This window comes from Chaetodon auriga, chromosome 7 (assembly GCF_051107435.1).
Source record: "Chaetodon auriga isolate fChaAug3 chromosome 7, fChaAug3.hap1, whole genome shotgun sequence".
NCBI lineage: Eukaryota > Metazoa > Chordata > Actinopteri > Chaetodontiformes > Chaetodontidae > Chaetodon > Chaetodon auriga.
The window spans coordinates 18,906,207-18,930,968 of NC_135080.1; the positions used below are offsets into that span (position 1 = coordinate 18,906,207).

The 24,762-nt window shown below is 41.1% G+C and overlaps 1 protein-coding gene across 2 annotated transcripts in view; it reads right to left on the bottom strand.

The window, feature by feature from the left end:
* LOC143323932 (galactosylgalactosylxylosylprotein 3-beta-glucuronosyltransferase 1) overlaps nucleotides 1–24,762 on the bottom strand; it is a 72,952-nt gene that overhangs the window by 7,606 nt on the left and 40,584 nt on the right. Inside the window, exons 3-6 of one of the 2 annotated variants that reach the window (XM_076736116.1) lie at nucleotides 10,171–10,338; nucleotides 6,460–6,602; nucleotides 3,925–3,996; nucleotides 3,308–3,819 (exon numbers count right to left, since the gene is read on the bottom strand). In XM_076736116.1, the coding sequence (XP_076592231.1) occupies nucleotides 3,308–3,819; nucleotides 3,925–3,996; nucleotides 6,460–6,571 (696 nt within the window). In that variant the 5' untranslated portion in view covers nucleotides 6,572–6,602; nucleotides 10,171–10,338. The remainder of the gene's footprint in view (nucleotides 1–3,307; nucleotides 3,820–3,924; nucleotides 3,997–6,459; nucleotides 6,603–10,170; nucleotides 10,339–24,762) is intronic. The other variant, XM_076736117.1, reaches the window with a different exon arrangement.

The window sequence follows — 24,762 nt, forward strand, 5'->3', positions numbered from 1 at the left end:
AGCTCTATGGAGAGGAGATGGAGTGCTTATATGCATGAGTCCATGTGATCGCACTGCTATAGTGTTATTTATTTATTTGGGGGTAGGGGGCTGTTATATGTCCCATGCCTGCTTTGACAGCAATGCTCTGTTTTGTTTCCAATATCAGCACCTGGGTATAGTTCACAAAAACTGCTCTTGGAAGCTAAGGAGCCCCTATAAGGAGCTTCCTAAAGGAGTCTCACCAGTTGTTTGCAGGCACTCCTGAATCCAGCCATCTTCCCACCCTACGGATGATGTCAAGAGGCTTGTCACTTTCCTATCTGTAGTGAAAATGTGAGAATGAGTGTTCCGCCTGCTGCCTCTGGTGGGAATATTGGCCAGAGCAAAACAGCATAAATCCCTCTTCCACTGGCACCCGGGCGAATGAAAACGTTCCTCTTGCCCCGTTCTGGTAAATATGATGTGTGTTTGTTTATTTTTCACTGTTGCTGCAGTTTGTACTTGAACGCCTATGTGTGAATTTAAGTTCTTTTTTTCTGCTCCAGTCAAAGAGAGGTCTTAAGAGACAAAGTGGCTGTGTTTCAGAATAGTCAGAGAAGCAAAACAAAGAAGAGAAATCCCAAATTCTAACAGGGAAAATAAGGCAGGCATCCAGGTACTTGAATCAGTCCTTAAGGGTGCAGAGAGGATGAAACATAATCAAACTGTCATCCATTGTTGCCACTGGAGGAGTCTGTGGATTTAAGTCTTGGCCAAAAAATAGAGAAGCACTGCAGTTATTATGGTTTTAGGATCCTGATTAAATTTCCATGTAATTAATTAAAAATAGATTTTTCCAGCTAAATTCCAAAGCAACGGGGTTTTTTTTTTTTTTTTTTTTTTTTTTGAAAATCCGATTAAGGAAAGCTATATCCATTTCTGTTTTTTTTTTAAATAGCTTATAAATCATGATAAAATTGTGATGCTTTCATTATTAAGGATTGTTTCTTAAGTGTAAATTTAGCATGAAAGTCCCAATAGTCCAAATATCATAATAACGTCAATTTTGTTGATACGACATTGTGTTTGTGGTTGCTCCATTTTCTTGGACTGAAGTTGTTGATTATTCTTAAAGGCTGAAATTGAGAACTGAGCGCGTTGGTTAAAAATAGCATATGCTAGTTAATAACTTTGCGGTTTGGGAAGAAACCATAAACTTTTCCTGAAGCCTCAATAATTCATGTAGTTCTTTACAGGGTGGTGTACTTTAACTGTGAGGAATGAATTTTTCATGACTTTTTTTAGTTTTCATTAAGGCATGGCCTAAAAAGTATGCATTTAATTACCTTAGTGCACTGTGTCTGCAAGAGCCACTGAAAGCCTGAGACTGCATTTGCACTGTGGGCGTGAATAGGTGGCAACAATAACAATCTGTGGCACCAAATTCTCTGGCAGCAGATGTGAAGGTTCGGGTACAATTTCAACAATCTCTGTCAGGCCGTGTCAGTTTTTGACATCAAGAAATTAGTGCAGCGTTCACTTTCTGTGCCCCTGATTTGACATGATGTGACAAATGTCATCATTATTTGTTCGTCTGTTGTTACTTAAAGTTAATGTAACTTAAATGAAAGCGATGCATTCTGTCAGCAAACAGATTTTTAACTGCATCTCTTCATTACTCAGCTCACTTATGATTAAGCAGGAGAAAGTGATGAGTCTATTTTTAACACGTGGAGGAGCACGATTCACTCTTTCAACCTTGTCTCCACACCGGAGGAGTCACTTAAACCCCTATCTGTTTTCAAGTTGTGAAGACACTCTGAATATTTACTATGGTATCAACAAACCACTTATTTTCTACTATGGTGTCAGCAAACTATGCTGCAGTTGCAGTCAACTCTCTGCTTTCTGCCTATCTGGCTGTCACTTTCTCTTTTTCTCCCATTCTTTTTCTGTCTCCGTCTCTTCCCCTCCACCTCTCTCTCTCTCTCCCCTTCAGGGCCGTTACTCTGGCCCATAAATAGGCCTGTTGGAGGTGATGGAGGGCCTCTGAGGGAAACGGAGCACTTCGGCTGATTCCCAGAGAAAGGTAATGACAGGCCCCGTCAATACCCGCCGCTCCATTTACTACGGACCCCATCTGCACTACTAACAAGACTTGAGGCTAATACTCAGAGGACCTCGACCGTGTCCACTCAGGTAATACGACTGATGCCAAGATGGATGGCCTGAGATATACTGATTACATGCCCAAACTTCTCTCCCCTAACTCCACATCCTGACTGTGCTTGTTAAGTGCTAAAGAAAATGCTTCAACTAACTGGAAATTTATAGTTCGACCCCCCCCCCCCCCTTGGACAGAATGCCTGAAGTAGATGGCTCTGCAATGTGCTGTGTAATATATTGCATCTTAATAAACACTTAAGATAATTGAGCAAACGCTATAAGGATGGGTCCACAAGAAAGCATGCAATTAAGAAGTAAGCATTTACATTTGTGTGCTTGTGGGCATTCAATGGGATTACAGATGTACAGTACAGATTATCATTGCCAACATCCCTTTAAAAAAAACAAACAAACATATTTATGCCAACATGCAATATCATGTGTTCAACTCAACCTTTTCTAGTGCAAAAGTGCAGTCAGCTTTATTTTACTGCATCAAAATGACCGTAATATTTAGCTGATGGTTCACTGATTTTTGGCTGTCCTGATCAATTCCATTCACTCCTCTGTTACCCGAATGGCTGCCGAGCCTTCTCGCTTTCTAAACAGGCATAACCGGCTGGCCTGTATTTTTGCTGGGAATGCTTCAATCTCCCATGCCCCCTGAATTACCGACCGCGCGCTCTGCACATGGTTTGTTTTTCTGAAACTCAAGCAGACATCACCAGTGGAGCATTTGAAAGGCTGCTGGAGCTTGAGAGTTGTCAATAGTGGTGCAGAGTTGGCAGATTTTGGTGAGTAAAAATTTGCTGTATGAGTACCAAACTGGAAGGTAAGGTTTCAGTTTGTGATTGCAAATGATTGTGAGTGGGCTCAGGCTTTAGATGATTAGGTTTGAGGTGATTGGGTTATACTAAGAATATGGGTATGACTTCCATTTGTAAATGTAACAACATAAAGATATATAAGAACATATAAGCAACTTTAATAAAGCTAAATCAGCTACATGTACTTTACATGCCACATAGCAAACATCCACTGACCACAACTCTGCATTCAGAAACATTTGATAAGTGTTCAAACAGTGCTATTGTTGTACCTTGTCTTGCTCGCCATTTTTCAAACACTCATAAATTGGCCATGAGTGTTTGCAGAATGCATGAAATGCACCAGCACTGACCTCTTCAAACAGCTCCAGGCTGTATGTGTTGTCGTCGTCAGCAAAGTAGACAATTCCAGCTTGGCTGCTGTTGGCGTTGAAGGTCTCCCTCAGCCACCGCAGGGCCAGATTCCTCTGCATGGTCCCTCTGGGGATTCTGGGGTCCCGAGTGTCACCCCTCAGCTTATAGTTCCTGGGCGTCTCTACATTGAGGTGGGTGTAGTTAAGCCCCGTTTCTCTGAGGAGCCGTGTGACAAGAGGTGTTCTCCGTTGCGAGTCCTCCACCAGGATCCAGTGGAGGTTGGGAACATGGAGGAAGGTGTTGGCCAGCCGCGTCAGCTCCGCCTTCTGCACCGGTCGACTATATGTGGGGGTGATGATGTGGATTGTAGGCAGCACATCGGACCAGGGTGGAGGCCGCGTGTACACATACTCTGTCCTCACCACCTCCACAATGTCCTTATCTGAGGCACAGTATTCCTTGGAGTCCTGTGCCTGGCCACCTGCCTCCCTTTTGCCCTCGACACCATCATCTGCAGATTTGGGGATAAGAAGACATGTAAGGCATTAGTGCAACCTTGGGCTGCCCTTTGTATATTTGCCTCAGGTGACTTAAACCCAATCGGGGTAAAGTGTACCTGAGAGCTGGTGGTGGCGGACTGCAAGCCTCTCTGGAATGATAAAGATCTCTTTTACTAGGTGGTGACAGGCTGCAAAAAGTGAGAGCAGGCACCGTGAGAGGATAACACAGCTGATGGACAGAGAGACAGCGCAAGGAAAGGGAGGGGAGAGATGAGCCTTTCTATTCCCCCAGCGTTGCCTTTGGGCTTTTCTTTATAAAGAAAGAAAAATGTGGCTGTGTGGATCCAGTAGACATGCCCTCTTTTTATGTTCAGACTCCACCACAGACTGCCTCATGCTCCGTCTGCCCCCATCCTTTTCCCCAGCTGACTACCATTGTGTTACTTTCCCGCAGTGAACACAGCTATGAGTTATTTTGGTGAAAGTAGTAATAGTGTAAATTATAAATCTATTTCACCCAGAGATCCCTAAACATGAGAAAAATAGCTTTGTGTGTTGCTGTGAGCTGGGTCTTGCAGTTTAAGTGGTACTATTATCAAGCAGCAACTTGTTGGACTTCACTTCTGGTTGTTGTCATGGATGAAACACAGTCAAAAACAGGTAAGAAGATATTTGAGCTCATAAATCAATGTGCATGTTTGCATTGGTGGTAATTTGTGGGAATTTAAGTAAAAACAAACAAAAAGAAAAAGTATAAAACTGCTTGTTTTCAGTATTTTAGCAGGGGTTGGTGGATTATAAGAAAAGTCATTAGATTGATTTTGAAATTTCACAAACAAAAATGAAAAAGTCTGGTGCTTTGTCAGCATTCTCGTGTCTATGACCTGTACGGACAAAAGCCGCAGATGGTTTTCAGACACAGACGATGACTTCAGGCATTTTCTTTGTGGTAAGACCTTAGTTTTGCTTAGTTTTTCTTCAAAGATACTCAGTATTTTAGAGTAGCACACTGGGTCAGCAAGTCGTCATGTTCAGGTGAGATTAAGTCTGTGCTTAATCAGCCTTTTTGGTCATGTTAGACATTTGACAGGCACTGAATAGGATTAATAATCAATCTCCCAGCAGCTGTAGCACTACGGCACTGGCTTTTTTCATGTCACTTTTTTCTGTAAGAAGCCAATTGTATTTCTGGATGATTAAGTGAGAAAAATGTGACCGCTTACTCGCCACTCACATGTAAACACACTCTGACTTAACACCGGTGTTAAAGGCTATGATATTTTGGCTACAATAATTTGGTCGTGATGGATAGAATATGATTATGGAATCATTAAGGTTGTTAATTTCTTTTCATTGTGGTGTAGCTAATGGCAATCTTTGTCACTGTTCGGCCCGAGCGCCAGTCGCACCTCCAACATAAGGAGGATTTTTCTGCAGCACATAGATTAACACAATCTGCTGATGGCCAGATGTTCAACAGAGGCTGCCAGCGAGCGAGCTGCCAGCTTCTCTTTTAAGAGCACACAAAGGGATGTCTGTGTGAAAAGCTGGGTCAGATAGCACTGGCAAAAACACAATTCTTTAAGCTTCATTGTGTCTTCACAGTATCTCATAAGATATTCAAATGACTTCATGCATTTAATTGCACGCACCTTTCATGTAATTAGGAATTTGGTGTGGAAAAACTATTTATTAGTAGAGTGTTTTTGGCATTCTTTTATGTGGTTGTCAGCTAATCAGACACTGTTTTAGGCTGCAATAACAAATGATTTAATATAATTTATAACTATTTGAGTCCACACTGCCTCGGGTCATTCGTATGAAGCTGCTTTGTTTGTTAACACCCATATGTGCATTCATGGCTTTATAAGAAGAGGCCAAAGAGCTCTATTGATTTGCTGTCGTTCTAATTTGGGTTTGTTTACTCTCCAGCATACTTGACATTTTACACTGTTGGTTTGTGGTCTCTGAAGGATGATTGGGAAGCTCATGAGTACGTGTGTTAATGACTCAGACTGGTGTGCAAACATGATATCGCACATGGACGCAACATATTCCTTGAAGCTAAACAAGCAGGCAGGTATTATTTTAAATTGCTGATTAAACAAACTCAAGAATTAATTCTGAGTGAAACAGGAATATTTTCAACCTAAACGGATGAAATGAGTGATCGGCATGCTGCTGTATGCTCCCTGTTGTGTGCAGTTGAGCGTCACGTCGAGAAGAAAATATGGGCTGATGCACCAAGGCGTGTGAGCGCAGTGGATAGGCTGTGAAAGGACACTGCTTCATAACACACTGTGCTGGGCAAGTTATTATCAGGATAGAAATGAATGCAGATTAGAAACAGCTGAACAATTCATTCTGTTCAACTGACAGACTGATTATACAATATGAAAATAACTCCTAGATGGATGAGAGCGTATATGTGATGGTAACTTCCAAGTATTCATCATGCACATAATAAACAGTTCACACTGATGAGGTTTGCAATGACTGGACAAGTGTTATTGAGCTGTGCTGAAGCTGATGGTCATGGTTACTGAGAGCCTCTAAATGAACGGCCTGTTGTCTAGGCCTGAAGTGTAGTGTTAGGTTCGAGGACCCACTTCAGGTCTGATATTGCCAGTGGAGTGCAGTGCACTGCTTACCCTTGCGGATGGCGAGGAGTGGAGCTATAGCGCTTTGGTGCCAAACAGTGATGAGCAGAGTCCAGGGTAACACGATCAACACGATGGCAAGAATATCTCTTCTCTTCGGCATCTCCAGGATTGGTTATTTGGCTCGGCATTACCTGGAGAAAACAGATGGATGGATTATCTCTCTGCTTTTTGGAACACACTGGATTTCAGGTGAAGTGACTTTGAGAACCTGGAAATAATTGAAGATATGTCTGAATTTATGTCCATATTTGCACTTAAAGACTTTAGATTTATAACCTATGGCAGATTCAGGTAAATCTCAGTTACTTGAGAGTGTGAAGGCACATTCACATTACTGTAATTATCATTAATTGCCTAAGAAACAAAGTATGAGGCACTAGAGGACACCCATATTCATGAGGATCAAAGTGACATTGAGGAAAGTGAAAATGATGCAGAGAATTTCAATGATGCAGAAAATTTGTCTGTGAAAATGTATCTAGGACTGACACACACACACACACACACACACACACACAGAGAACAGCCAATGAAAGGAAGGTCAAAGCCACTGAAGGCGGCCGTGGAGTTGGAGCGTATGCCCTGTGCCAACCTGATGAGCTCATCGGAGCCATCGCTGAGGACGGGGCAGTGACTTCATGCCCAGTGCTGCAACTATTCACCGGCCAAATGGCAGGAAACAATGTCAGCAGACTGCGGGCTGACTGTTTGGCAAATGCACAGAGTCCAGATCACTTGGTTCAGCTTTGTATCCCTTTGAAAAATCTAATTACGGCATGAAAGACATTAACTGGGAATTAGCTGAAATGCCATCTACAAATTAATTTAACCTTCTTTAAAATGTCATTTATTTATGATTTCTCACAATTTGATGAAAATGGTATTACGTCTTTCTAAGTGTGTAATGCACACTTTAATTAAAAAGATTACCTCAGTTGAAATCAGCCCAGCTCTTATTCTCGTCTTGTCCTCTCTCTGTGGCTTAAAGCTACTTTTAATGACACGTTACTGCCGCCAACTGTTGCTGTCTTTCCCACTTCAGACGCAACTGTGGGCAGCCCCAGTTTGTGCCTCTCATGCATTCACACACATTCAGATGGTAGAGGTGACCACCAGTTTCTCATAAAGATAATTAGCCAAAATTCACAACAGAAGATATGAAGCAGCTATCACTGTCAAATTTATTGACAGGTCTTTTTATGGTTATCAGTCTATTTATTGATTTTTCTTTTCCGTCTCCATACCCGCTCCACCCACCTCCAGACCAGGCTATCATTCATAGGTTGTTCAGTGTATGAACTTACTAAATCTGACTCTTTTTTTTTTATTTTTTTATAATGCTGTTAAAGTTCTATTGACATATGCATTGTTAGTAAATGCATAAGAGGGTTTAGCTAAGTTGCACCTTGCTTCCTCGTCAAACTTTCCGTCCTAGCTCGGCACAGTTACACAGATTTCACTGATAATTGGGGCAAATTTACTCTTTGTCTTTCTTTGTCATTTTTTAAAACAAAGGGCAATTGATATCAGACAAAGTTAAAAAACACGCCAGAGTAGTTAAGATGAACCATATGTCTCCATGCTGCAACCAAACATCTACACAACTTCAGTGTGAGACTCAATGTATCATTTAATGTGGACTTTTCACCCTAACTTTAGAGAGCGCTTGTGCAAAGCTGTTGAAACAGACCACTGGAGTGAAAGAGGGCTCGCATTTAAACACACTTCTTCCTCTGTTAAACTTTTATGCACAAATTGCATGTTTTATGAATTCTTTTCCCCTCCAGATGCATTTTTATGCAGTAGTCTGTCAGAAGTTGTTGTGAAAAGGACAAATTAACAGTATTCAGCTTATATACATTGACACAACATTGTATAATATTGAGTTATTGAGAAACACACACAGTAATGTCACCCAAATTTTGAAAAGTTGAGTTGAGTCAATACCTCTGACACCGTCTCAACAAACACCATTATATGTTTTACAAATGAATGATTTGTTTGGAACTGCATCATTATAATTCAGACTTTCTTCTTATTGTGGCCACTCCCTCCCACGTAGCTCATTTCCATTGAATTTAAGGATGACAGAGCTCCCCATCTCTCCCAGGGTCTACCCCTCCTCCTCCTTAATAGCCTTCTGGCATTATGCCGAACCCTAACTGGAAAAATGCAGTTATTAACTGATCTGCTCAATTAAACAAAGGAGAAAACAGACATAATGTGAGCGCAGGTGTTTGCCTTATTCATTTCAGCTTTACACATGAGGAAACAAGTCATCACATTCCCTACAGTGCTCCTGCTCCCACTGCTGGGGAAGGTGGCAGTATATTGAGGCTTAACATAATTGTACATGCCAATTATGTTTATTGAGTTCTGTAAATAAGTACACCGTTAATGCTCAAGCCATCAGGTTAGAAGAGTTTAAGTATGAATTGTTCTGGCACAAAGCCAAACCCCCCATATGTGCTCTCAGCAGATAAAGATATTGGCCCTGAAAAGTTTTAAAGCTGTGTTTTGTCTACTTGGTGATAGAGGTGATTTCCAGCATAGTCCTCCGTGGAAAATATTATTCTGCACGGCTCTGCACGCTTATGTAGAATTACAGTAAGTTGTACAGAAAATTACTTTACCCCCATTCCATGTCCTTGAATAAATGGAAATTTCACTGATAAACACAAGTTTTTCAAGGGAGACAGTGAGAACAGACGGATACACAATCTTCCAGTATTACGTAAAAAAAGTAATCTATGCGCGTACTGAAAGAAAAAAGTTTGGCCGTGTAAAAGAAAAATAAGCCTTTAAGACCTTTTCATCATGACGTGAAACACAATTACTTTACAGATGTTTACAAACGCTAGAGACGCAAACAATCCTTTTACAGCGTATAAATATGTAAAAACCCATGTCTACTGTATCAGCGAGCACAGTCATTTCCAAAGGGAAAGAAAATACTTCAGAAATTCACCATGCGATCTGAAAGGTACTTACAGAGGACAAACCACCACTAATGCCAAACATCTACCCATCATACATCACTGATATTGCTTACATTTTATTTGAAATGGATTTATTGACCATGTGAATATGAACTCTGTGTTGGCTTTATAATTGTGGATGAAAAAGGATGGGAGAAACATGGTCATTTTCTCCCAGAAAACCCAGAAAAAACAATTCTGGTCTAATCAATTCTTGGCCTGAGTCATTATTTTTTTTAGCTAAAAAGCCAATTTCAACAAAGGGACACTTCTCTGCAAATACAGACAGACTTGGACACTTCACTTCCATAAAGCTAGAGGACTCGCAAGAGAAAACTGAAGCAGCAGAGGCTGAGACATGTTTTCAGTCCCGAGTCAAGATTTTCCCACAATGCAACTCGATAGCATTTTGACCCCTTTAGGGCCTGGATGCCTTCTAAACGCCCACATCTTTCAAAATCCATACCTTCAGTTTGTAACATAGGCTTTTCTGAAATTTGTACTCTCTAATCCAAAGCCGAGATAACCCAGATGACGCCTCTATGACATCATCAGGCTTATTTTCTCAGACTTGGCAAAGCTCCCCCAGAGCCACACAAAACATTATAAAACTGATGTCACAGGTTGAGTAATACTCCTTGATTGACCATTAAACTGAACTATGCATTGCTTGCATATAATTCATAGAACCATATGAATGAAAAAGGCTTTGGATGCTCACCCACAGTTATAACTGGATCATAGCACCACTGGTGATGCGCAGCTGGGAAGACCACACTGCATGCTGGATGAGCTACGTAGTGGCGACATCTTCCATGACACCTCAGCCAACCATTTCCATTTCCTCTGCCGTGTCTACTCTCGCAGACAGGCAACACTGAGTCCAGACCTGTAAAATAAGGACATTTCAGTGACTATGAGAAGCAATGAGGGACTGTGGGTGCTTCTCTCTTTTGTTTTTTCACAGTATCTGCCTTCACGTGCCCCCATGAGACATTCAAGGACAGTAAGCCAAGTTTAAACATAACAGTTTGGACGGTTCGTAAGAGTCAAATGCCTTACAGAGATTCTTGGCTATATACACCTCCATGAGCAGTGCGGCTGTGTGACGTCTATTCATTATTTAGCATCAGAGAGCCTGGGCTGAAGATGCAGCTGAGGGAAAGTGTGTCAGTATAAAGTAATGAACTCTAATTTGGATGCACACCATGCAGATTTGCAGCAGAAATCTCTACTTTGCTTTACAATGCTGCCCCTTCTGCTCATGTATGTAAAGGTTGATACAGTATGCTGATAAGTGATTTTACATCATTGACTCCAATCTCAACTGCACAGACACAGACTCAGTATTTTTCTCTCTCTCTTTTTTTTTAACGCTTAATGTGGAAACTGGAAGAGGGTTAGTCACAACTCCACTGCTTGCCAACAGTCTGGGGTGGGGGATGTTACAAAAATAAACTGGCATCATGTCTTATTCAAATACATCTGAGGGAACGCTGCTTTTATAGAGGCTTATACTTCACTCAGCCAGTGATGGCTGCACGCTGCACCAGCTCCAAAACTGGATGGCTGAAGACTGTATTTTTAGGGGCTTTGTAATAGAGAATCATATAAACTGCAAATATGTAGGTTTTGGGAAATGAACAGCACAAGTCCCAGAATCATTTTACTGAGACACTGGGATCCAAACTGCCTGCGATCCAGTAATGCAGTAGGGGGGTGTTTGTGCTTGATGTGCACAAATTTTCAACACAATCTATTTTCAGATTGCCCTGACTCATTGTCCAATTTCTCAAACGGAAGGATCATGCGTCTGAGGGTTGACGTCGGTTGTGTGGAAAAGGGAATAAAAGATGAATACAAGAAACAGTCCTCACGGGTTAGTGCAGCTACTGCAGTATTTGCTTTTTAAAGTATGACAGCGACAAGCAAGTGTTATAGTGACAGAAAAAATAACTAAACAGCAGCGATAGAAAGACTTTACAATTGCTGCCAGGTACTGTCGTGCATGCAAACTCGCAATGACAGTGTTGTCGCTCTGATTTCTGCACAACGCTCCTCTCTTCTACGCACAGTGATGGAGCTAAACAGAAGGAAACACAATACAGCACAACAACCTGCCAAAATCTCAGACCCTCCGACAGGCCACTGCAGCGTCTCAGTGCTAAACATTTTTGAAAGAAAATGTTTGGAAAAACACAAAACTACGTGGCAAGCGAAGCCAGCTGAGGGGAGCTGGAGCTCATGTTGCTGTTATGTGCAGAGTAAACAGAGCTAAAAATGCTTTTTTTTGTGAAATGTACATATTCATTAAAAGTTTTGATTTCTTCTTTGGCACAGAGTTGTTTACACATTTTGAGCTGAGTTGGGTCTTGCAAGAATACCCACTTTTTTAAAGGAAGATTCATATTCAAATAAGCCTATTTATTTCCTTTACTTTTTTAAGCTAATGGAATGGATTTAGGGAAGTCAGTAACACTCAGGATGGTCTACCCCTTTGAAATATCTTACCAACAACTGGACAGATTATCATTCAATTTTGTAGGCCTACAGATGTTTATGGTACCCAGAGGTTGAATCCTGCTGCCTTTGGTGATCCTCTTGGTGATCATCTAATACTTTGGTTCATAACCTCATATCTGCCAAATCTATGACATTTCCATCAGCCTTATCTGCACTGTGTCTTTTGTGTTGCTTAGTGTTGCTGCTAAACATCAGCATCTTTGCATTGCCATTGCAAACATGTTAACATGCTATTGTCATTTAGCTCAAGCACAGTTGTACCTAATAAGTACAGCCTCACAGAGCTGCTAGCGTGGCTGTAGACTCACACAGCTGTAGCACACTGTTCTCACTTAGCGGATGATAGATGCACACACATATACATAAAGCTTTAAAGCTTTCTATGTCCTCTATATCGATATATTTTAATCAATTTCACTCTAATGTGTTTTGCCATTGTAATGTAGAGCTTTCCTGCATCTCTACTCAACAGGCAGTAAAATAGAATGTAATTAGCAACACCAGCAGATAACTATGTAAAGAGGGACTGGTAGCAACACCTCTGCACCACACAAGCACCCAGGTGGCCCGACTGTGTCTGTGGCACCTGAACTGTGTGATATGGCAAGAATACACACCACAGACTGCAGCAGCCAATGGCAGACAATGAGGCTTGACAGCCTTTCACATCAGCATGAGTTAACCAGCTGTGACGAGAACACCTGCCGCTGATTAATAAAGAATCACAGAAACAATGCCACGTGTGAAAATTGTTGTACTGATTGTTGAACTAACACCATTACCCCCAAAAGGTGAGGTGGGGAGGGGGACAAGCTGTTTGTGGGTTTGTGCCGTGTAGGTCCTGTGTGAGTTAAAAGGGGATTTGGACAACAATATACCTCACTTGATTTTACTATCATGATTTTATGATTATAGCATAACATATAGTGGAATCTATGAGTTCACCCACCCCTTTTTTTTTTTTTTTTTTGCTTCAGTAGCAATTGACTTATTGTTATGGTACAGGGCTGATATGGTCTATTTGTTCCAAAGCCATCCTGTAATTGATTCCTTTTGGGAATACATAACAGCATTTCTGCAGTGCACAAATCTGACACAAAAACAGCTCTTTCACTGACTTTGACACCTAGCTCTGTTTTACTTACAGATTAATTTCTAACTACTTAAAAATGTGAACATTTTAGACCCAACTAGCATCAGCTTTAAAATACCAACACCATATTGTAGTGTGTACATTATATGTTTCTCCTCAAAGCTATTAAATGAGTGCCTCATTAACCTGAGGATTCATCAGGCAGCAGTTGGATCCAAAAAGGCTTCAAGGGACTAGAACTAGATAGTTAGACCATTTTTTCCCCCCATATCATATACTTTAAAGATGGATTCTTGTGGCATCTGCCATGTTTTTTGGTTAACATGACACTTTCTTTCAGTGAGAAACATTTTGTCACCTGAAGCTCAATATCAGCCAAACCAACGAGCTTGTGGTGGACTGCAATGCTTCAAATATGGATACTCCTGCAGAGAAGCTACAAATTGTGAAACGTGGATTTGTCACACACATCTCCAACCCAACAGCACAGAAGATCTATACAATCATCGCAGTTTCGAGGTGGACACCCAAAATTAATGTCACCACTTCAATATCTGACCAAATGTGAAATATGGTCACAATCTGCCCCTCTGTTCCTCAGTTACGGTGCTGAATGATGGCCAAGTGTTTTTTTTTTATTTTTTTTTGTTAATCTTTTTTATTTTACCTTTGACCTTTTGGATATGAAATGTCATCACTTCATTATTTTATGAATGAGCCATTTTGTGAATGTTTTGTCAGAATTAATCATGAATTCTTGAGTTATGGACAAACATATGTTGTGGGGGGTCATGGTGACCTTTTGACCTTGAAAATCTAATCAGTTCAGTCAACATTTGTGCTGAATTTCAGGAAATTCCCTTAAGATGCTCACAAGAATGTGACGTATAGATATACATATGCACATCCGGAAAATACGAAGCCTCTGGCCTCAGCTGTTGTCGATGTGGAGGCATAAATACGTGGAGATTAATTTAAATTCTTCTAACTGGAAACATTTACAAATTTCTGCCTCTTCAGCTTTAATCCTAGGAAGCATTCAGTTTAGTATCAATCTCAGGAGAAACAAATTTATATGTGAAATCAAAATAATGTGCTTTCTCTATGAAAATATGTTTGTATTACATTTTAACATAAAAGTTTGAAATATGTTACTGTTGTTGGGGCTATAAACATACTTTAATAGGCACCGGCCAGTAAACTTTAATCATTTATTAGTGATATATCAGAGCCTTCAGGTCAGCACTGACAGGCTTCTCTTCCCTCTCTCCCTCAGATTTGTAAAGCTGGGGCAAGTTTCCAGCTTTGTAAACCAGTCTGCTGCTGACTTCTGAGCTCCCTTGGCCGAGACCATCTCCTATTTCCCGAGGACCAATAATAACATCATCTTTTCTTTGCTTGCTTTGTGGCAATAATTTGATGTACTTTCCAGTTGGCAGGGAAGAGAGGCTCTCTGTAGATAGTGTGTCCTGGTATGTCCAATCATTCGCTTGCGTTTTTTGAATTCATTGGTCTCAGACCAAGTCGGTAAAGCCCAGAACAGCTTTCAGGGATATCTAGGGAACCTTAGAAGACAAGTCACTGCAATGGATCATTATTGATGTTACTGTCACAGCCCCAAAAACAGCTTCGCCTAGAGGTGTCATTAAAAGTGAATTTCGAATGTGAGGGCATTGATTCAAACACGCTTAATTGCTTTTGAAGTACAGTAACCCAGGAGCAGGTGATTTGTCTCGGCTTTCTCTGACATTTTGCTTCTCACATTGTCCTGGTTTTGGATTTCATTCCGCTGAATCGTTACAGAATCATCACAACATTTAACAAATGTACAGGCTTGTGGCTTGGTGACTGGTAAATTTTATTGTAAACTGACAACTTACAATGTTGCACACTTGCACCTATCTTGGACAGCTAGGAACAGTGCAAAGTACTATCAGTGACACAGTATACATGCCTTTATATAGACACATTCGGCGTGTGTGTGTGTGTGTGTGTGTGTGTATGTGTGTGTGTGTGCATGCATGCGTGTGTGTGTATGAAATTTATAAAATTATGACATCCGAACGCCCTTCAGAGTCAAATTTTCTTGAGTGTTGAATGCAGCATATTCATTAAACTCAGTTTTATTCATAGGCTCAGTGTATTAGTTTCTTTTTCCACTCGGACAGAGAAAGTGTAAAATATATTGGTGAAACTAAGGGATAGGCGTATAGAAGATGAATGAATGAATGAATGAATATTGGACAAACCCTCTCCAAACAATTAGAGGCTGCCTCACTGGTACCGTTGAGAACAAAGTTGTTTTTTAAGGACTGGGGTGCATTGAGGCAGTTTGAATCTTCTTGATTGTCTTTTTCTCACAAACTAATGAAACTCATTTGTGGCCAGCGGTGGAACTGATGACACACTGTACAATGTTAATGTGAAATCTTGGGTTGGCAATTTCGCTTTTCAAAATTTGAACGAGAGTGTTTAAAGTTCTGGGCATTAAAACAGGCATTAAAAAAAAAAAACTATCAAAGATCCTCATGTGATTTGTGTTGGCGGATGCATTTCCTGCGTTTAAATGAATACAAATGACAGAATCTTTTAGGTTTGCCTTGCTTGTGTTTGCTGCCATTCATACTCCAGGTTTAGGTTCAATGAAAGGTCGCCTTCACACTGGTTTTGTGTTACTTGTCCCATCAATCCAATTCACACCTGCCGTGGAGCGAGTCTCTTCAAAATTTGATCCTCTCCTCATGAAACAACTGCCTGCATGGAGTCAAGCTAATAATAGCGACGCAAGGAAGGCAGCTACAGTATGAATACTGTGGGCGCCTGGCAGAGGACAGACAGCTGCTGTACGTTGTTTACAACCATGTGATATTCTTAAGTTTACCTTAAATCATTCTGCAATTAGAACTTATTGGTTGATTTGACAATGGTAATGATTCATGCTGTAATTAGTAATCAAAGAGGGTCTGAAGTGGGATTAACAGAAGTAAACCTTTAATCTACCGGATTTTCACTATTTGCAGAACACAAGGCCAGTTAGCCCGATCACTGTAAATGCTGTTTGCTGCAGAAATTAGTGCAGCAGCAAACGCTGTTTCTCATGCTCAATTTCGACGAGGGTGGTTGCTTCACTTTCAGGAAAACTTGAATAACCCATTAGCTGTGAGCATTGGCCCTGATTGATGGCCCCAGTCCATGCCTGGATCAGGCTGCCTCAGCAATGATAAAAGATTTAGGAGCATCAACCTTCAGGCAGGTTCTTCTCTGCTGATAACTGCAGGGGATAGCCTAGCACCGTCTGCCCTTAACTTATCCTGACTAATTTATAGTTTGGCTCACCCGGGGCGCATTTCAAATGCTAGACGTGGGAGCACCATGCATCCTCTCACAGCTGGCTGAGCAGACTGAAGGAGCCCTGCCTGGATTGCAGAGGCTGCCACTGAGACCTGGACCTGCCATGTTGGGTCAGCACAGCTCAGCTCTGATCAGAATGGTGTTAATTGAGATGTCATCTTGGGGTGACCACAGGGGGAGACGTCTCACAGTTTTTCCTCATTCTGTCTGCTGTGAGCTATACCTGATTATGAATAAGTTGAAGAAGTCAGTGCACTAAATAGGACTTATGAAAAGTATTAACTTCATAAAATCAAAGGACTGTCTCAGACTTGCATTTTTGCAAGTTTAACATACAGTTGGAAATACTCTTTTTTGCTTTCTGATGGCGTTGTGAGAAGATTCATACCACAGTTGTGCAGAGAATATGGAGCTACAGCAGGCAGGTACTGAGCTTAGCTTAGCCTAAAGACTGGAAACGAGGAAATAGCTAGCCTGCCTACCTTCACCACTATAGCTCACTAATTACACTAGTGTAAAAATGTTTGCCATTTTAGGCTTGTTTCCTGACCTGGCAATTGATCCCAGGCAAGAAATAGTCACATCACTCAAATTTCACTCAAAGGGATTTCTACACTTTGGCTTTTATGCGAACATATTATATATAACATGTTAATCAGTTTTAGAGGTGCTGGAGATTTTGTTCCCTTTGGATGGAGTGAGAGAGGTATTTCCTAATCTGATCTTTTCATCCAGCTCTCCACCAGAAAGCAAGTGTATTTGACAAAATATCAAATGTATTATTGTAAACTTATTGCACATAGAAGTAATGAATAGACAACACTGACCCACATTTTCAGGGTGAACTTGTATGCTGCTAATAATGACTTTACATAACAAGCACTGGTCACCAAAGTAAAACAGTAAATATATTGTCTTTCAGTTGTATATATGTCAAAAAGGAATAGCAAACAGAATGTGATACATTCTGTCTTATTTATCTTTTACACAGTGTCTCAACTACTTTGGAGTCCGGGTTATAATAACACATGGTTTAGCTGTTTTCCCACTGCTGCCATTAGAGGTTTGGTTCTGCTGTAAATTAGAAAATGTCGTTGAATCCTTTGTGTACCATCAACATGACAAGCAATATCAATCATAAAGCAGAGGCTTTTGTTGAAAATGACACTAAATCAATGCACTACAACCTTTGGAGAGTCTCCAGGAATGATTCATGAATGTGGACTTCAACAGTTCCCAACAATAAAAGGGAAAGCACAGCGTTTATCTCATTAAAATCGTTTTTGCTGTACGGTGCATTGATTTCAACTGCATGTGACATGTCTCGCACTGTGAACAGGCCTATTATGCCTCAGTATAAGGTCAAAGGTTGGCAGAGGGAGCTCCCAGATTCATTAGCTAATTAAAGCCTGGTTCCTGAGTGGAAGCTTAGGTGTTCAACTCTCTCCTGCACCTTCTCTCTCTCAGACTTCAACACGCTAGCCTTACTGACTTCCTTAATGAGGGTTAGACCATGGATTTCTCTGATGAAAGATTTTCCTGCGTTGAAGTCCCCCAATTATATGCCCCTGTGAAGGGAAAATATATATAATTATGAATCTGATCACGCTAATTAAACCTATGGGATTTGATCCAATGAAGTGACAGTGTAGCTGAGAGTTTTGTTTTAGCTCGGAAATAATTGGTGTAAATAGACAGGAAAAATGACATGAAGGAGAGTCTTTGTCGAAAAACCCACTGCTTTTTTTGACAGTGGATCAGAATTGTTGGGCATCTGAAGGAATTTGTTAACTGGAATTTTAGATTTGATTTGTACTCATAAGAAATATTTAATACTCGTCCTGGTCATCAGCCATGAAGAGGGAAAGCTGAGATTTGAAAGGCTGACGGTATGAAAAATGACAGGGACACCAGTAGCCTCAGGTAGGAGCCAGTGGGGAAAAAGGAGTGGAGCTCCATGACCAACATGAGAGAACTGGGTAGCTCTGAGGCATCAACTGTGTGTAGCACTGCTGCATGTGTGAATTTGAATCAGGGAAGTGCTGCAGGACAGCATGCGTGCTCAGCAAAACCCTCCCCAGGATAAGTAGAGGTTTTAAGAATGTCTCTATGTAGAGGCAGAAGAATTTGGCACATAACAATTATGGACTAAACACAGCTGCCACTTTGCTCATGTCCATCTCTGGTGTTTACTTAATAACATAATTAGTCAGAGTGCTGGTATATATGATGTCCCTGTATGACATGCTGTCATTAGCTTTGAATCTGTAAAACACAGCCCCCAGGAGACAGCTAATTTGTGGTGGAGACTCATTTTAATAGCTTTGAAAATTAGTGGATACATCATTATTATTCTTATTTCCCCTGCTTAATGCACATGTGAGTCATTCCATGCCTTATGCAGTGTATTTTATGAACACAATGAGATCCTAAAAGCCCATTACCGTATGTGTGCAGATGATGCATTTGCAGGCACGTGTTGACACATTAACGGCTGTAGTATAATAAAACAGACAAGCACAGCAACTAAAACTGATGTTTGCTTACATGTTAGTGTCTGCTACCTGCTTATTAATGCAATCAGATCACATAAGACGGTATATGGAAATAATTTGTGACAGCAGTATTTAGATGTCAGTCCAGAATTACTTCAAATACTATATCAGAAATGGTTTAGCACATGTGCACCGCTTTCACACAAAAGGTATTTCTTGAATAAAAGCACTGACATTTAAAGATCTCTGGTAAAATGTCAAATAAGTGATGATATTGAACGCAGGCCTAATGAAGTAGCTCCAGCTCAATGTAAAAACAAGGCACCTTTGACATTTTAAGCTGAGCCTTCATAATCTGCTCTTTGCCGGCCTTTCAAAACATTGCTTATCACCCACTATTATTATTTGTCCATCTACTCTGCTTGTATGCAGCTATGCACAGTTGCATTCAAAGAGCGCCCGAGGGCACAGAAAGATGACACCGACAGAACAGTGTTGACACAGCAACTGTGTGTCTGCTGATGTTACACTACAGAGGTGTCACTGACTCGACGGAGCAATGACTTTGCTGAGATAAAGAACACGGCGTTGAATGATGGCATGTCTTCAAAGGCAATGCTATCACCAAAACAGCATGGATGCTGTATAAGCATCTCAGAAGACATATACTGTACTGTGTCACAGTGCTAATAATAATGAGGGACAGGACTTCAAATGCACCAAAACCAAATCTCAAATGAAGCTTTAAGCACCTTAATTACCAGACCAAACCAGACATTTTTTTCTCTAACAAGAGCACAGTGAAGTTGCGCTTGAGATAAATCCTAGTACCAGGATGTTAACATGGTCAAAATGCTGCTATTAAGGGAATAACATGAAATATCCTCATTTGCTGCAGTGAATTTGATATGAAGATTGATGCCACTCTCAAGTCTGCGCTGTAAATATGAAATATCCAGCAGCAGCCAATTAGCTTAGCTTAGCACGAAGATTGCAACAGAGGGGACACGGCTAGTCTTGTTCTGTCCAAAGGTAACAATATCCACCTAACAGAACCTCTAAATCTCACTAATTAAAATGTTATATCTTCCGTGTTTAATCTGTACAGTAATTGAAGTGTAGAAAAGACAAATTGTGGTTATGTGCTGGTCTATTTCTTGGCTGTTTCTACTTCTTGAAGTTGCCTTGTTGCCAGACTCCGGGAAATCATTTTGCCAGGCCAAGAAATACTTCGGCACATAGCCCCTACAACACTGCAATTTGTCATTTTTACACTCAGGGTTTTGTTAATTAGCGAGCTTTTGAGGTGTTGGTTGGCAGATTTTGCTTCCTTCAGACAGAGCCCGATGAGCTGTTTGTGCTAAGCTAATTGGTTGTTGGCTGTAGCCTTATATTTGCCAGACATACATGAGAGTAGGATCAATCTTTTTATCTAACTCTCAGCAAGAAGGCAAGCAGGAACATGTTCAATTTCACGGTATTTGAACCAGCTGTGTAGCGTATATCTCAGCCATATGTCCCATACTGTTAAATTCCATCAACAGCTGCAGCAGCCATTATGATGTTCCTTTTAGTTTAGTTTTGGCGCACGAGAGATGAGTCATTTACTCAGTGCCCAGTCCAGTGCCCATAGTGACACAGACACACGCATACACACTACTACAGTCACACACCAAAGCCAGCATGGCTTTGCTCTCTCCTAAGGATGATCAATAGCCTGTAGGCTGAAGGAATCCTCCTGTATCTGTCTCTGGACTGAACCACATGGCCCTGATGAGGGGGTGGCTGAGGAATAGCTGACATGGGTCAGCTCAATATCTATAATGAGTCCCCTTGGGGCTGCCACATTATTTGTGGAAATGGCTCCAATTAGGCCATCCAGCTGGAAAGTCCACAGGAAGGGAGGGCTGGATAATAACAAAGTTATTGGGAGGTTATGGATGGGATTGAGCTATAATCAGGTGTTATCATTCAATCCCTCTTTTCTTCACCCATGCCTTCGTGCACTGCTTAGAGTCTGCTAATTGCACAAATCAAAGGCTATTTTTCCTCCAGTTTAAAGACCCGTATCATTGCACAATGCATCCTCCAAAGAGCTTCCCATGTTAAAGCCAGTCATACTGTTTTTACGGTCACTGGCTTTCATTACTTGACATCAGATGCCACTACATGCATATTACGCTTGGATAACATCTCAATCCGCCTGCAGATTATCACAATTACCATATTTTCAGCCTTAAGTGAAGCCTTGTTCTCTCACAGAACATTCATCAGTTCCACTGTACTGAAATGCAGATCATAAGTAGATTTCTTGGTTGGTAATATGTTTTTATGACCCCTTGGAGGTGACGCGTCATCATGAGTTTGACGAGTGTAACCCTGAAGTTTGACTGAGCCCTCTGGCCCTTTGACCTTTGATGTAGCACAAGTATTTCTAGTTGGATCGTGTATAAACAGTAAGCAAGAGGAAAGGTCATTGGCTTAACACAACCATTCATCTAGTTGTAATCATGTAATATGTCAAACGTTTGCTTGAATCACAGGCCTCATCACTGGCAGTGTTTTGAAGATTTTTCAGATTTTCTTTTTTTTTTCTGTCAGTCTCTATATCGACATTTCTTGTAATGAATTTGTTTCTCAAATGTGATAAATCATTCTAGGAACAAAGCCAACTTTCAGCATTTCAACAAAAAGCATCATCATCCTCTTTAGAAAATTTTGCAGAATGCAGAATGAATGTGATTTTGAGTAGGATGTGCTTTCCTTGCTGTTCTTGTGCTCAATTTGTCATGAGCATTTAGAGACGCCGGTGGGCAGAGAAATGACCCCTTCTCTCTCTTCTCTCTCGGTGTTGCATTATAGAATAATGTCTGGCTGAGCATCGGTGAGGATTTCTATCGGCCTGCTATTGATTCCTTTCTTGGTCCAATTCGGACCAGCACATAGATTTTTATGCTGCTCCGAGTTGAGGCAGACCTGAGGACTGGAGGCACACTCAAACATACAACATCCCTGCATTCAGTGGGTAGTCCTTCATGAGGAAGCAGCTTCCCTCTGCATATTGCTTCAGTTCTTTGTGTGTGTGTGTGTGTGTGTGTGTGTGTGTGTGTGTGTGTGTGTGTGTTAACCACTCCACACACTGAATGAGTGTGTCTGTGTGTGTCACTTTGTTTTGTCATGGTTGGCAAGTTTAGAACATTCAAATGTTCCTGTTCATTATCAGCCTCTCTGCTATGATCGTGTTGTATGATACAATCAGAGAACACGGCTGCTAATCTTCATCTATTCATTTCTTTGTTTGTCTCTTTTGCTTGTGCATCTACATACAAGCCGCAGACACTACAATATGGCCATACTGGACGATAATGATACATCTCAGTCTTGGGTTTCGGGAAAATTTTCAAAGTTACACTGATTGGTCGCAGCAGGGGATTGACTACCATTACGGAACAAAACAAGGTGTTACTGATTGGCCCAGAGGTAGTACACAGGTACTGGTGGGTGACATGTTGACACCGTTGCCTGAGATACAAATCAAGCAACTATGAAACTGTGATTTAGCATCACAGACTGTGCCCACAATTTCAGGTTAAGCAGACATTTCTGGTCAATGTTCTCTGATGTTAGATGTACAATGATCTTTGATGACTGAAGAGTTCTCCCCTCACTTGAGGCGTTGACATGATCTTTTCCCACTCCTAACTGAGGCTGTCCTCAGCAGAAACAAACAGCCCTGCAGCAGTGCTGAGACGTTCACTGAGCGTGGGTTTTAGACTGCACTAACACTATAGACCACTTTAAAAATTTCAGCCAACTTTGGTTTCTTGTAACCCAAGGCAATCTTTCTCTAGTACCTTCAGAGCCACGGGAGCAAAGTACTCATGCTGTATGGGTGATTTGAATTGCAGGGACAAACGACCTGTTTTGCCATAGAAGGACTTGAAGCTTATCTGGAATATGCACCACGTGCTGGCCTCTGTCATTGTTGTATTTCATTTTACACGTTGAAGCTGTTCTGGTAACACTAATGCGTTTGTTCTTGATTATCCACTAAAATCAGTTTCTGATTAAAATTGGGAGACCATTTAGCCCCATGCAGCTTTATATGTACAATGCCTCATTTAAATAGATGCTTAGATGAACTGCTTTGAATCACAGTGAGTTGTGTCCCCCTCAGTTCACTGATTGGTCCAACTTCCACATCTAGTTTCAGTGTTTTTCACTTAAATCTAACCTGGTAAGACTTAAACAGACTGTGTGAGACGAACCATAATTCAGTGCACAGAGCTCTGATCATATAGAAACAAAAAAAACAAACCTTTTTTTTTTCTCCCAATGTGCTCAGTGACTGCATGCTGGGTTAGAAAATAGAGCGGTATGATTGCTATAGAGGGGTTTGTTGGGGTTGAATAGCTGCAGGGTGAGACAATGTTGGTGTATCCCTCTTTGCTTCCCAACAGAGATGGTGCAAATCTGGGGGTGTTGTGCTTCACTTAAGACTGTTGTGTCCTGTTAACTGGTGCTAGTTGGTCTGGCCTAGGGCCTTCTAATGACACACACTCACACACTGATGTGGTCTGATGGGCTTCAGGGTGATTTAAGTTTGAAAAACCTTCGGGCTGTGCCAAGCTGTGTGTGCGTGCAAGTGGGTGTGCTTATATTTCTGCTTGTGTTTTTGTGTGCACACATATGGCTGCATGTTGTCTGTACGCGTGTAGGTTTCATCAGACAACTCAACACCAACTTTCACAATTCCCCAGGACATCGCTGAGTCTCAGAGCAGTCCTAGTTATCTAATCTTGCAGGAGCTCACTGTGTGCAGGTACCATACAGTGCTGCAGCCAGCTGGCTTGTGGAGAAATCCCAAAATGTCTGGAAGACTGAACCACTTATTTGGGTCATGTTGGTTTAGGTAGAATGGAGTTGCTCAAATGCTGAACTTTAAATGATCTACTGTGCTCATTTTGGCCTTTTGTGTGCTAAAAAGACTTGTTTTTCACCATGATTTGTCATTCTGTTTTGTACAGTAACTGAGCCATATAACTCTGTGAATAGTTTACACTCCAAAAGCAGGTTGCTGTGCACTGAATTATTCAATGTTCAAGAGGGAAACGTTAAGAGACGTTTCTCATGGTAACAATACAATTGCAATCAATTGCATCATGGCACAACACTTCTTTCTCCTTCTAACCTTACAAGACAACATTATCCATGTCTGAGAAATCCTTGTGTCCTTGCACACATGCTCCACATTTTGCATCCCAGTTCAGAGCTGCTGCACACAGCACTTTGAGCCTTTTGAAAAATTTAAAATAACAAATTCTCCCATTTTTTGCAAACATTTTCTGTTTTGCATGCTTGAAAAGAAGTCATAGATTTCCTCAGAATTTAGCAATTGGTGGATCAATTACAAGTTCGAGGGTCCGCCTTGGTTTAGAAAACATTGAGAAATGACTGGTGGAACACGAGATAAACTACAAAGCACAAAAACTCATTCACAAAGCATTTTCAGGGCAGCTACTTCTTCACCACAAATTTTTAGGTCAGCCACTTCTACACTCGCTTGTCTTGTAAGAATAAATGCTCCACAAAACTGCCAAGGGGACAAATGTAATTGTAGTGTAGGTGGAAAAAGCGAGTAAATATTGATGTATTTAAGTACTTCCTAAAACCGCCAAATGTGTGTGTTATTATCTTTGAACTGCTCATTTCCCCCCTCCGTGTAAGTAATCACACACAATGATTACGCGTCATGCTTGGAATTTCATCATTAATGTGCGAATGATTCAGCAGCTAATGCCCTGAAATTGAAATGAGAAAACAGCGCCTGTGGAATTTCTGCATTACAGAA